Genomic DNA, 21,296 nt, shown 5'->3' with positions numbered 1-21,296 from the left:
TAAGAACAAGGCATCTTATAGTGGGAAAACTGTAAACTGACATTCCCAGAATTCCCTGTGTGGCAGCCCTACATTTGATGGTGTTTCATCAAATTGTCTTAATTATTTGTTATCAGACATTTACATTAGCGTTTTTTGTTACATATTTTGATGTTTAATGACTGTTCACTGCATTATTTTAGTGTTTTTATGGTGTTGGTTGTTTGTGTTTGTTTATTTTAGTGTTTTAAAGGAGCATTGCGTAAGTTCTGAAATTTCTAACCGTTACTGACACCAGTGGCCGTTAGAGGAACTGCAGCAAGTCTCATGCTCGTTCTCAGTGCGCACGCTCTTTTTTTTTTTTTACTTACGAAGAGTGTCTGTAGGTGTCTGAATTGTGCTGGAGGCTGGTTGCTTCTTTCCATCCTCAGAGTCCATCTGAAAACACTATTGCCGCTGCTTACTATAATGGCTGGCGTGCCGTACGGTTGTAAGCCCAAGTAGATGAGAACGCGCATAACGTCACATTTTGTGAATTTTCGCGCCAATTTGGGCCACACACAATTGAGCCTACAGGCTGATAGAGGCAACCGTGTTGGACAGTCGAGGTGTCATTCTTTTTTTACATCATGGTTGGCTCATACATGTACAAATGAAAACTCTATCTTAAAGATTTTTTTAAAGTAAAAACCTCCACATAGCTCCTTTAATGCTGTTCTGTTTGTTGGCACCATCTTTATATTAAGCTTTTGGAAAGCTATTTGTGATGAGCTTTGATAAATCTTGTGTTTTTCTCTTTACCACCTGTTTTTTTTAAGGTGATTGTCAGTATATTGTAAAGGTAAGAGCAGATTTGGTAATATTAGCATGCAAGTACCCCTAATCCAAACCCTAATCCTAACCTTAACCCCGTAGTAAGTACGTTAATCAATATTACTCAGTACTTATATGTATAATTACACTGGAACAAGGACACCTTAAAATAAAGTGTAACTGCAGATTATAATAACAGCGTAGCCTTGGTAATTCAGCAGAAAAAGATTTTAGATAATTATAAATGTAACTTATTTTTGTGTTTCTTTTTTTACAGTTTTTGCAAATATGTTTACAAAGCAGTCAGTCGTTGGTTTTTTAGTTGTTTTTTTGTTGTTGTTTTGTTTTTGTTTTTTTTAAACTTGCACTACAAAGTGGGCTCATAATAGGGGAGAGTGGGGGCGGTTGCAACACTTTTTACATTTCCTTCAGTTTCTCAGCGACTGTTTGTATTAGAAAGACAAATATATATATATATATATTAAACCCATATATTTCAACTACCTGCCCATACTGTTGCAACATGTGTACATGTGATAATATGAAAGTAATTTGTACTTAAATGGACCCTGAAAAATGTTGCAACTGTCCCCATACATGGGGACAGTTGCAACAGTACCGAAGGGCAGTTGCAACAGTCATTTAGATGTAATAAAACTCATACTTTGGCATCATTTTTCAAATCTTTTTTTAGTTTATTTGAGACCAGAGTTCACTGAGTTAACTTATTAAAGTAAAAAACAAGTACACAACCATGTAACACCTTTGTAAATCCCACAAACTGATTAATGTAGGCCCTAACAATTTTATAACACCACCAAAAGAACACAAACTGTTTATTTCATAGCATCATGTATTCACAATTCCCCATCTGACTCATAATTGTGGCAAACGTAAATGGAACCACCATCAGTGCAGGCTTCATGAGCCCATGCCTTGCACTGCCAACATTGAAGTCACACCTCGCTTGGTCTGGAGTAGCTCTCCCAACAAAAATCTTCTTCTTTCTCAGAGTCACTGTCCTTCTATGTATGCTTTTTCTTCTCGGTTTTGGTTTGTTGGCTTGTTTCCATTGTGTTTTTTGTCAGTTTTCTCTTAACTTTGGTTGGCTTTCTCTTTACTTTTGCTTTCTCCCTCTCCAAAGCCTCCTTTTCGGGGGTGTCTGTCAAGATGGCTGATTGCATTTTTTCCTACCATTTGCTTTCGTTATCTTCCGTGGTCCTGCTCTGGGGTGAGGTCTAACAGTCTCAGGTGAGAACTCAGCTTGCACTGGAGGAACTGTAGTAGAAGCAGAAGTCCCAGCATGCACTGGAGGAACTGCAAAAGAAGCAGAACTCCCAGCTTGCACTGGAGGAACTGTAGTAGCAGCAGAAGTCCCAGCATGCACTGGAGGAACTGCAAAAGAAGCAGAACTCCCAGCTTGCACTGGAGGAACTGTAGTAGCAGCAGAAGTCCCAGCATGCACTGGAGGAACTGGAAAAGAAGCAGAACTCCCAGCTTGCACTGGAGGAACTGCAGAAGAGGCAGAAGTCCCAGCATGCACTGGAGGAACTGCAAAAGAAGCAGAACTCCCAGCTTGCACTGGAGGAACTGCAGAACTCCCAGCTTGCACTGGAGGAACTGCAGAAGAGGCAGAAGTCCCAGCATGCACTGGAGGAACTGCAAAAGAAGCAGAACTCCCAGCATGCACTGGAGGAACTGCAAAAGAAGCAGAACTCCCAGCCTGCACTGGAGGAACTTCCAAAGGATCAGATGTCACAGCAATATCTAATTGTCATTATTATTGTCATGAGGGACAGTTGCAACACCATGTGGGGACAGTTGCAACAATGCGTTGCAACTGTCCCACCCCCTGGCAGTCATCTTAAAACTAGTGATGCTAGCCTAACAGATTAGCTTGAACACATTGTACCTAAGTCTGTTAAGAGCTAAGAAACTGCACATTCAAGCTATAAAACTATAAAGATCAATGCTTAAACAGTTTAGACATTATGACAAAAAATCTAGTTGTAAAAAAAGTTACTTTTTTACCCTGAATTTCAGTTCTCCCATAAGGTAGTTTCACATGTGGCTGTAAACTTCCAGAAAGAAGGAGGGGCATACTGAGCATGTGCAGTAGGAGTGTCATGACTCCAGCTCATTCCTGATTGGATAAATCAGCAATGTTGCAACTGCCACACGTTGCAACTGTCCCCACTGTGCTAATTCTGCTGTGTCTCACAACGGACTGTTTTAGGTTTATTGGGGGATGTTATATTCTCATACTATCTTCTCTAGCCTCAACATTCTTTGTGTACTCCATGCCGTTCAAGGGTATTACGAATCCTAACAACTCTCGCTAAAGCCCTTTTTTATGCCCCTAGGGCCGGGCTTCGGGCCAATTTTCACGTTATAGCTCACATGCGGGCCGGGCCTCGGGCCTTTTTTGGGTTATCCTTCTATTTATATTTTTAGACATTAATAAAAAAAAAATGAGAAGTTGACGTCGACGATAGAAAAACAAACATAGACATTTCATAACCTCATAATCTGATAATTCAACCCGTTATAATTATACTGACATACTGACATGACAGTCTCACGCACGCACGCTTTTCCGTCAGCGCGACCCACGATTATACTTCACTTATATCCACTTATTGTAGTAGTAGCTGTTATAGGCCTCTAAATTAATGTATTAATCATAGCCTAGTTGGCCAACTAATAATTATAAAATGATGATTCATGCAGCGGCGAGCATTTCTGTGTCTGCACCTGTTGTTGTGGGCCACGCAGGAAAGAAGAGAGCGCTGGCCGAGTTTGAAAACATTGTGGAGCAGGACGAGGATGACGACGATGAAGTACAGCAATACATTCGCCTCAATCACAACATGGAAGGTGATGGACGAGATGTGCTGCTATGGTGGAAACAGCACGAGACCCTGCTACCGCAACTGTCAAGACTGGCTCGCTCTGTGTTTAGTGTCCCGCCAGCAGCAGCAGCAGTGAACGTGTCTTCAGCGCAGCGGGAAGAGTGATGGAAGAGAGGAGGACTGGGTTATAACACCTTCCACTCTGGATGCTATTCTTTTTCTCCACGATGCTCTGTAAGAGACTGTTCTAACTTTTCATTTGACTGGACTTTATTTTCGCTTAACTGTTGGAAACTAATGGAAAAAAGAATGGACATGTTCTGTGGTGCATTTTTGAGGTAAGATAACCTGCAAGTTAGTTTTTAATTAATTTAATTTGTTTAGATTGTAGGCTATTTCTCATTTCGTTTGCGAGCGCTGTTGCGAGCCTGCCTCAGTAGCCTATTTCAATTTTTTTTTATTTTACTCACTGTGGTTTAATAAATAAACATAATTGAACTAACTGTCTGTGTGATATGCTTGAAGTGTTTTATATCTATGGATTTTATTGTAGCCAAGTGAAGTATTAGCGTTAATTTGAGAGGCTTAATTGATTAAATAAATATGTTTTAGGATACTCGCTGTCGGCTCGGCTGATTAACGTAAATCTTCATTTAAAAAAATGCTCCAAACATTTTTCTAAATTAACTTGATAAAGAAATGAAAAGAAACATAACACAAAACTGACCCCTTTTTTAATTGTTGCAAATAGGGCAGGCTTCTGCTGTGTAATAAAATAAATAAATAAATAAATAAAAACACGGGCTCGTGTCGGACTCGGGCTGATCATTCTGATGAGCTTTCGGACACGGGTCGGGCTAGGGCCTGAGCGTCTCGGGCCAGGGCCGGGCTCGGGCCTAGATTTGAGGCCCTTGCAGGGCTCTAACTCTCGCTGTGAGGCCTTGGAGGAGCCGATCTTAACAAATGACCAAGGAGCTGGACACAGAGCACATCAGTGTCATAGATAATACTAAAAAATTTCCATATGTACCAGAATAGAATAAAGTGGGAAAAAGACTGTTACTTTGACTGGGGATAGTGCAGAAATAGTCAAGATTTTAGTCATTTTTGCAATGGTGCAGTACATGAATGAAATGTTGTCCTCCAAATGAATGATTACATTTATTAGTAATCCTCGGGAGTAATGGAGTCCAAATCAGTGATCAGAGCAGTTCCAATGACTCTCATACTAAATCTTGACAAACAAACTTTATTCCCCCTAGCAATTGTCTTTTTCAAATGCCAGTTTGAGTTTCTAAATAATATATGATTGTGCTTCGCATGTGTGTAGGATTATGTGACCGTAAAGGCTTTCAGGATCTCATTAAGCATGCATATTTTATAAACTAGTGATTTTTGTATTTTGTCATAATAGAGGGACAGTCATCTTTAGAAAATAGGAGTGCAGTGTTTAATGGACATGAAATCCATTCAGAAAGACAGATCTTTAAAAGCCTTGCTTGACACATGACTTGAGTAACAGGTGGTGAATGACACAGCCAGTTTAGACCCACTGTAACCAATATATTATTTATTGTAACTACAATAAATAATTAAATATTTGTTTAAAAGACATTTAAAGAGCACTTTTGTGAACAGTTAGTTGTTTATTTTTGTAATGAAAGCAACAAAAGATTTTGGATGAGATCTATGACAGTATGAACTAAATATGCAGGTTTAGTGCAAGGATTTTGAAATTTAATGCATTTAATTTTCATTAATTTACCTCCCACAGACACAATTGTTTATACTGATTATATACAAACATAATGTAATGACTTCAGGTGTTAATTGTATGCTAATTGCAATGAAGTAAAAAAAAATATAGTTTAAATTTAGATTAAATGCAATTAGTGGATCTTTACAGTGCTTTATGACCCACTTAAGTAGGACTTAAGAACATATTTACATGTATTTTTTATAATAATTTCTATTTTCTTTGAAGTATGTTTAAAATGTACTGCCAAATATACTGACAACTGTATTAATTTTGTAATTATACATTTGTAAAGTTGTTATTTAGTACAATTAAAATTCATTTTAAAAACTGTTAATATTACAATCAATTAATTTATATTTGCTTTAGTCAACTCATCAAAATAAGCGTACTTCTTTAAAACATGAAAATATTATTAAAACATAATTATTTCAAATGTACTTTACATGAAACTTTTAATTTGGTATTATTACAAAGTGCACTTTTTAAAAGTGTGTCAAGTTCACTTAGACTTTTATTTCATTAATTTTATATTATCTTCAAATACAGCGTTTAAATATATGTTTAAGTAAACTACAAGTGCACATTCAACACAGTTAAGCACACTTCTTTTGCCAACTCCACTATTAAACTGCACTTGTATGGTGTTCAACCCATATTTAGTCAATTAAAAAGATGAATAAATGGTTAAAGGATCATTTGAATGTCAGCTGCTTCAGCCTCAGTCATGTAATAAGCTACACTTCCTGTTTCAGCACAATGTCAAGGTTGTTAGGAGAGGGGGGGGGGGTTACTGCGTCATGCTTACTCTCGCCTTCCTTGTTCACCCTCGGACTGTCAGCCGAGCACATGGTTTAATGTTAGCCCACTGGGATAAAGGACCCCTGCTTCACACAGCTCCCTCCTGCATGCTCATACCATCAGGTGAAGTTCAGAGCCAACGGGAATATAAAGAGCGAGTAAAACAGAGAAGGCTGATTAAACTGCTGTCAGAATGTACTGAAACCTCAAGAGTATCAGGTGAGACGTGTATGTGTGTGTTTGTGATTATTCAGTTTAGTGCACTAAAAGTGGTGATTTGTAAACCAAAGAGCCAAAAGGAGATTCAAGGGCACTGAGGAGTCGTTAGCCACTGGTATGAGCACAAACTGGTTATTGTGATTGGGGTGAATAGATCATATAATCATGTAGAAGGAAACATTTATGTCATAGAACAAGCAAGGTGGTAAATACTGGAACGCTTGGTGTAGTATTAAGTCTAGTGAATTTCTGTTTTAGTACTGTAAGTTTGATTGGGAAAGGTCATGTGAAACAGAAACAGAAATAATAGAGAACTGCAGAAATTCAATAGCAGTAAAAATGGGACTTCCTTAAGGGAAGTAAATACAATTGAGAAAAAATTATATATATATATACACACACACACACACACACACACACATCATGTAATTACTTATGCATGCAAAGGCAAATGTCACTTTTATGTCCAATCTCGTTCCCTGAGGGCTACTTTCTGGCCCCAATAATAGATCCAGCCCTAATAAAACACATCTGAAACATCTAATCAAGGTCTTCAGGAAACTTCTAGTGTGTTGTAGTTATGTTGGAGATAAACTCTTCAAGAATGGTCATCTTTGGATTGGTTTTCTAAAGCATTGTTAGCCAACTACAAACTTGACTTCTGTCATTACTAAATTCGGTATTGCCATAGTTCCAACAAACATTAGCAAAACACATTAGAGCCCTGCAAGGGCCTCAAATCTAGGCCCGAGCCCGGCCCTGGCCCGAGACGCTCAGGCCCTAGCCCGACCCGTGTCCGAAAGCTCATCAGAATGATCAGCCCGAGTCCGACACGAGCTCGTGTTTTTATTTATTTATTTATTTATTTTATTACACAGCAGAAGCCTGCCCTATTTGCAACAATTAAAAAAGGGGTCAGTTTTGTGTTATGTTTCTTTTCATTTCTTTATCAAGTTAATTTAGAAAAATGTTTGGAGCATGTTATTTTAATGAAGATTTACGTTAATCAGCCGAGCCGACAGCACAGTATCCTAAAACATATTTATTTAATCAATTAAGCCTCTCAAATTAACGCTAATACTTTACTTGGCTACAATAAAATCCATAGATATAAAACACTTCAAGCATATCACACAGACAGTTAGTTTAATATATGTTTATTTATTAAACCACAGTGAGTAAAAAAAAAAAAATTTGAAATACTGAGGCAGGCTCGCAACAGCGCTCGCAAACGAAATGAGAAATAGCCTACAATCTAAACAAATTAAATTAATTAAAAACTAACTTGCAGGTTATCTTACCTCAAAAATGCACCACAGAACATGTCCATTCTTTTTTCCATTAGTTTCCAACAGTTAAGCGAAAATAAAGTCCAGTCAAATGAAAAGTTAGAACAGTCTCTTACAGAGCATCGTGGAGAAAAAGAATAGCATCCAGAGTGGAAGGTTTTAAGCCAGTCCTCTATGGAAGCAGATCAGTATGGGGTGAGAATTGTTGCTTTATTCCAAATAAATAGATTATGATCCACAAATAAATGTAACAAGATTCACAAAAATATATCAAATTCACAAATAAATGTACAGAGTTTCACAAAAAAATATAAAACTCACAAATAAATAAAATGAGATTTGCAAATAAAAATATATATATTTACAAATGTGTTTAATGTCACAAACACAACTCTACCTGGTATTTATTTGTGAACCGCTGTCTGTGCATTTGTAAATCACTGCACGCATTTGTGGATCGGTTCCTGTGCATTTGTGGATTTGAAACACTTCTAGCGTCGATGTGCAGATAAATCCACAAATAAGTGGACTCCACCCACCGTTTACTCAAGCCAATCAAATAACGGCCACATTGAGCTGACCAATCGTAGCACGTTATCGCTTCAACCAATCACGTTTTGGCTTAAATCCAGGGGGGGGGGCGTCTTGCCTGATCGGCCATGTTGTGCGTACTTGTCTGTAACGTTACTTGTGGACTTGTGAAATGTCATCAGTCGCTGCCCAAGTACTGTTTCCCTTTTCAAAGTTCACATCTAGCCAAGTCCAGTTCAAATCCCCGGATGTGTTCTTGCTCCGCTCCTTTTACCGAGGATGCATGGAGAGGTGACTTGTGCGGACTTGATACGGGCCATAACCCAGAATTCAGCTCGAACCAGGTTAGCATCAATGGCGGAGGAGAAAACTCACAACTGTAAGTTATACATTTCGAAATACTATTGTTGTTTTATCACAAAATGTAACGTAGTTCTAAGAGTTTTGATGCCAGAATGTTGTTTAAACTTCAAAGCTACCGTCGAATTTTGAAAATTTGCTCAGACTATTTCGTTACGAGTTGAAAAGTAGCCTAACCCTCGGCAAGTCCTCCTAAAAAGTAGCTAGGCCCTGTAACATTTTGTAAAATATGGGGCTGCCTGTGTTGATTCTGTAGTGGATAAACATTTGATATATTTTGCTTTGGGTATATCTAATGGGCAATTGTTTTGCCTGAGGGAAAAGTTTCCTAACTAACGTTTGCCTAACGATACTTATATCAAATGCAAACCTTATTTTAGAGTGCTCTTGTCATTTTAACCAAATAGTTTGCTTGTCTTTATTTACATTTTTTTTACAAATTCTTTTATAATTGTATTATTTTTCATCAACTTAAATTAAGCATTATTTTTTATCAAGGGACTGCTGAGGAAACTCGGGCCTTGATAGAGTGGCGGGCGGCCAATGAAAGGCTTTTCACCGGGAGGCGCAATTCCTCCAAAAGTTGATGGGAGTGAGTATTCATTTTGAGTGCTTGTATAATTCCCTGCATGTCTGAAGGTTTGGAGCTAGATTTGGACAGTCTTCATCCATAAAAATGAATACGTTATTGAAGTGGAATCATGTAAATCTTTATGGTTTTGTTTTGCCTATAGGCATTTTGTTCCACTTCTGGTTTGGCCATAACTGCCAAACAGGCAAAGAAAAAATTGAATAACCTAAAAGATAAATACAAGGTAATCTGCCTGTTTCTCTACTTTCTGTTACTGAAAGAGGCTTACCAAGATGTGTGTAAAGACTTTCCGGTCATATTTGAAACCTAACATAGATGCATTGGTCCTTACATTTTATTTTGTAAAATGTAGTTTACTCCGTTTACATTGTTTACTCTGAGACTGTAAAAAGAATAGTTCACCCCAAAATGAACATTCTGCCATTCACCTACAATTTTAAGTTGTTTCACACCTGTATACACTATTTATTTATTCTTTTTTTTTTTTTTTTGCTTTACACAAAGGAAGAATATTTGTAACCTAAGAGTTCTGGGGCACCACTGACATGTGTAATTTTTTGGTGCCTCAAACTGTTAGGTTACAAAAATTCTTAAGAATATCTTCCTCTGTGTAGAGCAAAAATAAAAAATGTCTAAAAGTGTGGAACAACGTGAGGTGAGAACATGACAGCATTTTGCTTTATTTCAGGAGCTTAGGGACCCACCCACAGGAAAAGGGGTAGAGGCCGGTAGTGTGACTGCTGCAACCTGGCAGTGGTACACTGCAATGGATGCTGCACTCCAGGGGCAGCACTCAGTTACTATGCCCGTAGTTGTTGCATCAAACCCACTGCCACTACAGGTGGCTCAGTCAGCACACCAGGTTCAGCCCCTTCTGTGGAAGCCAGGAGTAGCCAGCAGTCAAGAAAGAGGCGACGGGACAGCCAGGCTCTTCTTTAGTTTCTAAAAGAACAGGCAGAGAGGGAAGAGGAGAGGGAGAGAGAAGCATTGGCGAGAGAAGAGGAGAGACAGAGGGCAGCAACAGCCAGAGCAGAGACATATGTCTCTTTTTGAAAAACTTAATAAATTCTAAATTAATGTTGTATTTAATGATAAATGATTTTATATAGATTATTTGAATAAAAAAAATAAAAATGAATGTTTCAATTTCAACCCTGGCAAATCATTGTTATAGCAACAGTGTATTCTTTATATTTACAACAAAAACACAAATAATATAAAATAATGTAATATCCAATGTCTATAGTGGTATACAATTATTTACAATCATGCAGTTAAATCTCAAGAAGAACATACCAACATTAAGAAAACGTATAAATGTATCTATACCCATCTACTTGCACATTTATTCATACCTATCTTTCTAATCAATGTCATAGCTATTTCAACTGTTTATGTTGCTCTTTTAATGAACATGACAACATCTGGAAAGGTTTACTGTCTAGATGTAGTACTGTTCAGTTAGACACCCAGGCAGTTCCACGGGAGAAGAAAGCTGAGCAGCCAGACGTCCTCGGAGATGGTTCCCTGATAGGTCCCTCTCACCCACTGCTGCATTCTCACCATCCTCGCGGTCTTCTTGTCCTTGGCTTTCCTCCTCCTCCTCCAAGAGATCACCTCCCATCACACAGATGTTGTGGAGGATACAACAGGCACCAATCACCTTTGGGGCGAACAGTGGCCTGATCTCTAGGGCCCGCAAGAAAATTGCACGCCAGTGAGTTTTTAACATCCCAAAAGTGCGCTCGATGATGTTCCGTGCTTGTGCATAATGCCTGTTGTATCGGGCTTCAACTTGGCCTGTTAATCAAAAATCGTGTAGAAAATGTGTAGTGTATTGCAAATTCATAACAGTAAAAATTTGGTTTATCGTGTGTGTGTGTGTGTCTGTCTGTCTGACATAAAAAAAGTGTTCTTACTTGCGACAGGCTGGCGGTATGGGGTCATGATTGCAATAGGATGCTGCAAGCAAGGGTATCCCCCATCTCCCAAAAGATAGTATCCAGCTGGTGAATACAAAGCCTGCTGGTACATTGGTGATCTGCGCAGCACAAGGGCATCCTGTACAGAGCCTGGATTGCCAATATACACATCTATAAATATGCCTTTAGCATCACAGGTGCCCTGTAGAATGATGGAAGGGAAGATCTTTCTATTTATGTAGCATCTTTTTTGTGGCATTGCAGGAGGAACAATCCTGATGTGGCACCAGCAGCACAGCGGAATGCCTCATGGCCAGCAAGGCCCCCCACCTCATCCATTTCCTCTGCTTTTGGAAAATGAATAATTTTGTGGAGGATGGTCATCATCTCCTCCACAACATTGTGAACAGTCCTACAAACTGTTGAAAGTGGCATGCTGAAGTCATCTGATGTGACCCTGTAGGATGCTCAACAGGCAAGCCAATAAACCGTAACAAGTACTTCAATTTCACGGCTCCATCCATGGGCTTTTTGACGGGGCAGCATCTGTACCAGCATGTTGATGCTGTTCCTGGAGAGCCTGAAAGCTGGCTTTAAATCCTCTCCAGAAAAAAACTTGACCAGGATTGGTCATTGATCTGTGAATACCTGCGAGTGGGACTTTGTTCCTGTTAAAATATATAGATAATATATTAAGAATGTTTTTACTTTTGTTGTATTATGTATTTGTTATATGTATTGCTTTTAAAAAGTTGTTACTATATGTACTGTCGTTGCATTGTATTTATTATATTTTTGGATTTAATATAAGCTATATACTCAGTTGTTTTAAGGATTTTGTCTAAAATTTACTAAAATCTGCCATAATTAAATCTCCCTCTAACATTTGCTCTTTTCGTGAAGTATTTCTTTATACTCTATTTCGGTTTCATTCATTTATTGATAAGCTCTAGCACAACATTCATCCCAGAGTCTAAAAGTTGTAGCCTATATGATTATTATAGATATTAAATTGTCCTGTTTGTGTTAATGCAGTAATATGATGTGCACCTAGCTATATAAAGATGATAAACTATAAACTTATTTGAGCACCACAAAGACAAATAAAAGGTGTGTGAAGTGTAAGCTAGTTAATTTAAATGTTATCAACTGTCAAACCTATTGTACTTGTCAGTTTATTTGGTATACTGAAAAATCTAATGTTGTCTCATTACATCCCTGCAATAGTTTACATAACTTTTTGTGAGATAGTACTTTGTAGTCTGTTGATAGGGTGCCTATATGATACATTATAATAAATTTTTATTATGACTTTTCATTTGGATATACCTAACTAAGTCCACATAAGTATATGGGCAGTTTATGAAGAAAGAATAATTAGAAAAACGTACAATGCTAGAGAGACATGCTAATATGGCACGTCTCTTCGCCATCCTCCGCTGCATCCTGGCTTTTCTTTGAAGGATTTGTCTCCTCCGTTCGGCAGCCTCCTCTTCAGCATCTTGATAAATAGCAATTGCAATGGCAATCCTAAGCTGTTCCATTTTGATTTACACTTATTTACAATTGATTTACACTTTTCAACCGTATTATTTAAATTGTAGCTGAGTGGGTTTATTGCTAGATTGTTCTTAATGAAAAGAGGCAGTTGTTTCCACATATTTTATTTATTTTGAACGACGTAAATATAATCACAGTATTAATGTTACCTGAACCACATATTAATGTTTAATAGTTTTTAAAATAAAAAAGAGACAGTCGTTTAATATTATATTCAATTTCATTATAAATATAAAGTGAAAATAATCAGAGTAGGTAAATATTAGTTTTTTAATACTAATATATTTAATATATTGAAAATAAAAAAGAAGTTAATTCAAGTAAAACATGCATGCTGAGTGAAGCTATCAAGTACGCTGCCGTTCCATTTGTAGAATGACTGGACTCGCGTCCTCCCGTCCTCGAGAGTTCGTTCTTCTGAGTCCAACTTGGCATGTCCAAACTCGGAAGGACGGAAGTCCAGACTCTGCGAACTTGGTATTGAGAAATGCCCTGACTGTCTGTTGTTGGTCTCAAGTTCGGTGTCTATTCCCGCAGTTCCCCTGGCTGTAAGCCAAAACGTGATTGGTTGAAGCGATAACGTGCTACGATTGGTCAGCTCAATGTGGCCGTTATTTGATTGGCTTGAGTAAACGGTGGGTGGAGTCCACTTATTTGTGGATTTATCTGCACGTCGACGCTAGAAGTGTTTCAAATCCACAAATGCACAGGAACCGATCCACAAATGCGTGCAGTGATTTACAAATGCACAGACAGCGGTTCACAAATAAATACCAGGTAGAGTTGTGTTTGTGACATTAAACACATTTGTAAATATATTTTTTTTATTTGCAAATCTCATTTTATTTATTTGTGAGTTTTAAATTTTTTTGTGAAACTCTTTATATTCATTTGTGAATTTGATATATTTTTGTGAATCTCGTTACATTTATTTGTGGATCATAATCTATTTATTTGGAATAATGCAACAATTCTAACCCCATAGATCAGTCTCAAATATAATTCACGCAAAAAACATGATTCACACATGCATAGACAATTTTACATGCATGTAACCTAATTCACGTAATCACAAAAAAATATCCACGTGCGTGAAAAAAAAATATATTCACAAAAAGCAATTCACATGCGCAAAATAAAATTATATACTCGTAAAATACATTTCACAAATGCAAAACACAATTCGTAGATATACAACTGTGCACAAAAACCTTTGAATGTTTAAAATGTATGAGTGTATCCTTGCATTTGAATGTGCAAATCGTCATTCACGTACGAATCGCCTTAGTTATGTGTGTGTGTGTGTTTTTGAGACTTTCCTGGCAGCATAACACTCGTAACACAGAGCAGTCATACTCTTTAGCCAATCAGATTTAAGCTTATCAATCGACCAATCAGTATCACGTGAGGGCGGGCCTACCTGCATGTTACGTCATCAGCTTTCGACCAGTTCATGGCTGAGCAGAGGTAAGTGCAGTTAATCGTTCATTTCTGTGTTAACTGAAGTTAAAGAGTTTGAGATCAGTTGAAGCAATAGTTTATGAACTATTAACTGATGTAAGCAAGTGTTGTTGTAATCAGATGTCCCATATCGTGTCAAAAATGAAGAAGAATGATGCTTGTTTTGTTGTATTTTAGCTGAAGGTACAGACAGCTCTCACAGCTACAATCACGCTAATGATTGCAAAACAATCATCTGTGGTCAATACCCATCGAGATTGTTCTTTAAATAGTGAATAGACCTATTTTAATGAGCAGCCAGTGGTTTTTTTGCCATTTGTGTATGATGTTAAATTATTATTAACACTTGTTTCCCTGCATTTTTCAGGATTACTCACCTTTGGTGGGACATCTGGATAGCAGTCACGAACATCTTAATTCATGTTGTTTCTTTATATTCTCTTTTATACTTTTTTTGTATTTATGTCTTAATTGGTAACACTTTATTAAAAAGTTTCATTAGTTAACATGAACTAACAATGAACTACACGTGAACAGCCTTTATTATTTTTTGTTAATGTTAACATTTACTAATACTTCATTAAAATCTTGTTAACATTGGTAAATGCACTGTAAACCAACACTGAACAGCTGTATTTTTACCTAACGTTAACAAAGATTAACAAACACAGCAACAAATGTATTGCTCATGGTTATTTAATACATGAACTAATGTTAACTAGTTATTGTACCTTATTGTAGACTGTTACCAATATATTCAATATTAATTTCCTTATGCTGTATTGTAATGTCAAGGTTTTTAAATAAGGTTTTTATTGTCATCTTAAGGTCTCACAGGACAATATTGTGAAGCATTCATTTTACTTTGCCTAGTAAAATAGGCAAATCTGATTTTATGCTGATAAGACAAAGGTACTTATCATAGAGAGGCAATTAAGATTATGCGACTAAGATTACTCAGTAAACTCTATTCAAATACCATCACTTAATTTCCCACATCCTCTGTCTGCACCTCTTGTACTATAGGGTTTTAGTACTTTAAATATCAGGACAAAATCTTATATGTCCTAACAGATAGGTCTACTGATGACCGGACTGAACACAATTCATTTTTTAACTTTTCACTTGATGTATTGCAATTATATTTATATACTTTAAAAGCAAAGTACACTCTGAATGGATCTCACAACTCCTGAAGAGACGTATATTTCTCTGTACTGAATATTGTGCTTCACAGTTTAGACTGTCAGTTCATGATCATATGTAACAGGAACATTAATCATGATCAAGTCATTTTATATATTTTATTCCCGAATTACAGTAGAAATGGTAAGATCACAGTACTGGTTGTCTGCATCTTCATATATCATCTGTCTTGGAAATCTGAAACAATAAAACTGCATAATATATGCAGATCAAAACATGTCTCCTATATGCACGTCATTACATACATTATCATCAGTTGAATGTGTGGTGGACAGGACATGAACATCCATCAGTACTAAAAATAAATGTTTATATTCACATGTCGACTAAACAGCAGTTAACAAACTATTGCTTCAACTGATCTCTAACTTCTAAACAGAAATGAACGATTAACTGCACTTACCTCTGCTCAGCCATGAACTGGTCGAAAGCTGATGACGTAACATGCAGGTAGGCCCGCCCTCACGTGATACTGATTGGTCGATTGATAAGCTTAAATCTGATTGGCTAAAGAGTACGACTGCTCTGTGTTACGAGTGTTATGCTGCCAGGAAAGTCTCAAAAACACACACACACATAACTAAGGCGATTCGTACGTGAATGACGATTTGCACATTCAAATGCAAGGATACACTCATACATTTTAAACATTCAAAGGTTTTTGTGCACAGTTGTATATCTACGAATTGTGTTTTGCATTTGTGAAATCTATTTTACGAGTATATAATTAGTCTTGACAGTTGCGGTAGCAGGGTCTCGTGCTGTTTCCACCATAGCAGCACATCTCGTCCATCACCTTCCATGTTGTGATTGAGGAGCATGTATTGCTGTACTTCATCGTCGTCATCCTCGTCCTGCTCCACAATGTTTTCAAACTCGGCCAGCGCTCTCTTCTTTCCTGCGTGGCCCGCAACAACAGGTGCAGACACAGAAATGCTCGCCGCTGCATGAATCATCATTTTATAATTATTAGTTGGCCAACTAGGCTATGATTAATACATTAATTTAGAGGCCTATAACAGCTACTACTACAATAAGTGGATATAAGTGAAGTATAATCGTGGGTCGCGCTGACGGAAAAGCGTGCGTGCGTGAGACTGTCATGTCAGTATGTCAGTATAATTATAACGGGTTGAATTATCAGATTATGAGGTTATGAAATGTCTATGTTTGTTTTTCTATTGTCGACGTCAACTTCTCATTTTTTTTTATTAATGTCTAAAAATATAAATAGAAGGATAACCCAAAAAAGGCCCGAGGCCCGGCCCGCATGTGAGCTATAACGTGAAAATTGGCCCGAAGCCCGGCCCTAGGGGCATAAATAAGTCGGGGCCCCTCGGGCTCGGGCTGAAATGCAGGGCTTTAAAACACATAGCAAACTTGTGTGGTTGGATTTACATCCCTCAACCTGTGGTTAAAAGAATAGTTTCTTTAAGTATGACATGTGGACTTACTTACTCAAATAGATCATGCTCTTGGGAACGATAAGCAAGGTAACATGCCGTTCATTTGATGTCCTTCATTTGGTTAAAATACATTTCAATCCATACATTTTAGCATATAAGCTGTTTATAAAGAGTGTGCATGTACATAAATGCATAAGGGAACCCCAGAGTATTATGTAAGGATTTTTGTGATCCTATGCTGAATCAAACATCAGATAAAGCAAAACTATGGGGAAGAGAAATAGTGTTCGTAAGAGAAGCATCTCAGAGAAACTACATTGTGGAAGAAGCTGTTGACAAAATGAACCACATGCATACTGGAGTAAATTATATTCCAATTATGTTAGCATGATTTTAAAAAATGAATGGTTTTCTGCTGTTTGTGTAAATGAACTAAAATTATCTGACATTAATTGTGATTCTGAATCGAAGTTATTACTTCACCACCTACACCTTTTGTTGAACCAACCTAATTGAAATGACAAATGTGTGACTACATCATGACCGTTTCAGGAAAGAGTTGCAACTAGTTAATTTCGCCACATGATGCATCGTACTAAAGTGGTTTGCATTGTTGTACGGGAAACACTACCCTGGATGCTAAAACAGATTGTGATGGAAATATTTTATGTAATGGTTTCAAAAGGGTGTGTTCAATACAGAATATTCAGAAAAGTGCAGACTAAGGATGCTCAAATGAAAGAACATGTATCTATGATTAAAAACTCTATACTTGCCCAAAAAGAGCTTAAAACGGTAGAACTAACAGTCATAGGACAAACCAATGACCAGATCAGTATAACCAATTACAGTGAAGAAGACTTGAGTGATATTGATTTTTACTCAACTGTAAGGTATACATTTTTTTTAATGTACATGTATCTTTCTGTTCAGGGAGTCTCTCTTGGTTGTTGTCACCAGTGGGCTCCCGGCCATGAATACAGTTATATTCCTGCACCATTGTGGCATTGAGCACGAAATCTGAAATTTGAGGCTGCTCAGATTCTGTCCTTGAATATTCTCTTCTCTGTTTTGCACAGTACAGTGTTAAAGTAGTATTGTGTCATTGTATCAAATGTATTTAAGTTTAAATGATAAGCAAAAAGGCACTTTTAAGTCAAAGAAATTGATGGGTTATTGTAAAACTAATTAGTTTCCCTGTACTTCATTCTTTCAGATTACTTATAAAAGCGAGTTGCCTTTTTGGTGTGTGGACCTCAGTGTCTTCATCATGTCGCTGTTCACACACGTGTTGGCCTGCCTCTTTGGCATCGGATCATGGGTGGCCATTAACGGGATGTGGGTGGAGCTACCTCTGATCGTCCCCTCCATTCCTGAGGGTTGGTTCCTTCCGTCCTACCTCACAATCATTATCCAGATGGCCAACATCGGGCCTCTCTTCATCACGCTCATGCACCACTTCAGACCGGACATGCTGGACGAGCGGCCCGTTATCTACACGATCGTAACGGTTGGTGTGGTGGCCACCTTCCTCCTGGCATTCCTCTGGAACTGCACACTTACTTTTGGAGGAGACAAACACAGTGCTGCCTTACTGTCCCTCAGCTTCCTGCTGTCTGTGGTGGACTGCACCTCATCCGTCACCTTTCTACCCTTCATGATGCGTCTGCAGCCTCGGTATCTCACCACCTACTTCATTGGAGAGGGTCTAAGTGGCCTGGTACCAGCACTGGTGGCTCTTATCCAAGGCGTAGGGGTGGTCCACTGCAAAAATGCCAGTGTTAATGTGAACTTTAGCATGGGGAACTCATCCTGGGGCTTCGATGGAAAACTGCAGGCACACTACCAACCGGCCAACTTCTCCACACAGGGTTTCTTCCTGTTCCTCAGTGCGATGATGATGGTGTGCCTGGGCGCTTTCTTGTTACTCAACTTCCACCCAGCAGTGGCGAGGGAACACAAGAGCAAAGGTTATATTGATGATTCTCAGCGGGTGGAGAAGATTGATATGAGCCAGGCCCCAAATAATGAAACTCCAGAGCAAAGGCCCATGTTGGATTTTCCAGAAGGCCCAGAGATAACACGACGCAGTTTATTTGGAAAAGGAACCTACAGCAGAACAGAGCTGGTATATATTTTTGTAGTTCTGGCCTGGGTCAATGCATTGACCAATGCAGTCCTGCCCTCGGTCCAGTCTTACTCCTGTTTGCCATATGGAAATCAGGCCTATCATCTAGCAGCCACTTTGTCTTCAGTGGCCAATCCAGTGGCTTGTTTCATTGCCATGTTTGTGCCAATCAGGTGAGAACAATTATTGGACAGATTCATGCAATTATTCCATGTCTGAATTACATTTGATTGGCTGACACACTAACTCTCTTTAATCATGTTGAAGGTCTCTGGTGCTGATGGGGGTTCTGACAGTGACCGGCACAGGGTTTGGAGCATATATAATGGCCATGGCAGCACTAAGCCCTTGTCCTTTGCTGATCAATCATGACCTAGGACCAGCACTCATCGTAAGACTCACACACATGCTTTCTGCTTGTCAAGCATAATAATTCCGACCTGTAAATGTGACTGTAAAGTACATTTACTGGCACTGTTACTTTGTTTTAAGGAATTCAAAAGAGCATAGGATTGTACACTCTTAAAATAAAAGGTTATTTATTAGCATCAGCAGTTCAACAAAGAACCTTTAACAGCCATATAATCTTTCCATTGCATAAAAGGTGCTTTATAGTGGAAAAAAGATTATTTAGATCACTAAAATGTTCTTCACACTAAGAAAAGCAAATAGTTATTCTATGGCATCACTGCAAAAGCCCCTGTTTATAACCTTTTTATTTTAACACTGTAGGTTACTTATCTTACTACATTTATACAAAAAAATAAAAAATCTGTATTTATACTACTTACAATGAATGGTACTACATACTTCAGCACAAATGCAATGCGAGGGCAACAAAACTGACATAATCTCTGTTTTCTCTTTCTCCCTTCATCTTAAGGTCATGACCTGGGTCATATTTGTCCTGACTTTGTCCTATGTGAAGGTGATTATTGGAATGATCCTGAGAGATGAAGGTCACAGCGCCCTCGTGTGGTGTGGAGCTGTGGTGCAGCTGGGCTCTATGTTAGGTGCCCTGTCTTTGTTCCCTTTGGTTAGTGTCTATAGGCTTTTCCAGTCGGGAGATCCCTGTAATACCAAGTGCCCTACATAAAAACAATCATTATTCTGATAGATTCAGAGTAAAACACTAAGGTGTTAGTGAACAAGGCTGAATAATACACACATGTATGACCACACATTTTTTCATGGTGCTTTTTTTACATTTACATGGAACCCAAATTCCAGCTACTGTATTGTTTTAACAACTATTTTTACTTTTGATTCTCATATAGTTTATAGTACTGTTACATGATGACAAAACAAGCTTCATAATCTTCTGTAATATCTGGCACTGACTTATAGTTACAGTGTAACTTGTCAGTTATGATATTTTTGTTATTTCAATGCTATACTTAATATGTAGTGTTTTTATTATCATATTGAACTGTTACTGAAGTCTGAGATCACATTTTGTTTTTTTAAAGAATTGCAAAGTATTTATGATTTTAAGCCTTGCCAACCCTATTCATAATTTGTTTTTGTTTTTTTACAAGACTTTAGTAAGTTTGGAAATAAATACATTTTGTTCTCTCAGAACGAAGCTGTGTTGTGGTAATTTTTATAGGCAAACGGGAAATTATTTATTGTTATCAAGGCAAAGTGCTGCATAACTACAAATATCAGCAAATGTGACAGTAATTTCCATTTCCATAAATCATCAGGCTCATGATACAGCTAGTTTTATGCAACATACTCTCCAAAATTAGCTTTAGAAAGGCCAAAAACCCAAGTGAGCGATCCAATGGCATTAATGGCCTGTAAAAACTCCCCAAGATGTAAAGATGAGAAAGAAATCTGAATTGTTCTTCCTCCTCTGGCTCATATTCATTAAGCATAATCTCTGGCTAAATATAATCCACCCACAGACTGTAACATGTGACGACTTAACTATATACCTTATAATCTGATTATTTTAGGACAGTTTTTTGTGTTGCATTCTCTAAACTATTGATGACTAACCACTCCGCACGTCCTGATTTTGCTGAGTTAGATGTGTTCCTAGGTCAACATATTTTGTTGACCCTGGAACAACATTTTACTCCAAAAATATATTCTTGACCATATCCCTACACCTAAACCTAACCTTAACCATGAGTAATCCCTAAAATCAGAGGAAATGATAGATGAATGACACTGATGTACAAGCACCACAAAAACTTCGCAAAATCTATAAACTGGTTCTTCAAATCTGATTGGTTAATCACAATGTTGTTCCAGGGACAACAAAGATGTTGTCCCAGGAACATGTCTCACTTGGTAAAATCAGGTTCTGCAACCACTCCAGCTATTCATCTGTTTATACCCTGCTTTTGTGTTTCTCGATAAGCAGGTCTGCTAGCTGATCTAAGTAGGGGAGGCCATAGATGAATTACGAAA

General features: G+C 37.9%; 1 protein-coding gene across 3 annotated transcripts; it reads left to right on the top strand.

Annotated features, from left to right (window-relative positions):
* Positions 1-6,188: 6,188 nt before the first annotated feature.
* Positions 6,189-20,447, top strand: zgc:91890 (solute carrier family 52, riboflavin transporter, member 3-B). Of its 3 annotated transcripts, none has more exons than XM_059507309.1 (4): positions 6,189-6,324; positions 17,964-19,048; positions 19,143-19,266; positions 19,759-20,447. In XM_059507309.1, the coding sequence occupies exons 2-4, from the start codon at positions 18,018-18,020 to the stop codon at positions 19,969-19,971; spliced, it is 1,368 nt and encodes a 455-aa protein (XP_059363292.1). In that variant the 5' UTR covers positions 6,189-6,324; positions 17,964-18,017; the 3' UTR covers positions 19,972-20,447. The 3 variants fall into 3 exon arrangements, with proteins under 3 accessions (XP_059363292.1, XP_059363291.1, XP_059363293.1); XM_059507308.1 differs by having other exon boundaries at positions 6,189-6,420; XM_059507310.1 differs by having other exon boundaries at positions 6,189-6,429.
* Positions 20,448-21,296: the final 849 nt, after the last annotated feature.

The sequence above is a fragment of the Carassius carassius genome, chromosome 24, assembly GCF_963082965.1.
Source record: "Carassius carassius chromosome 24, fCarCar2.1, whole genome shotgun sequence".
Taxonomy (NCBI): Eukaryota; Metazoa; Chordata; class Actinopteri; order Cypriniformes; family Cyprinidae; genus Carassius; species Carassius carassius.
This window is presented reverse-complemented; position numbering and strand designations above follow the sequence as displayed.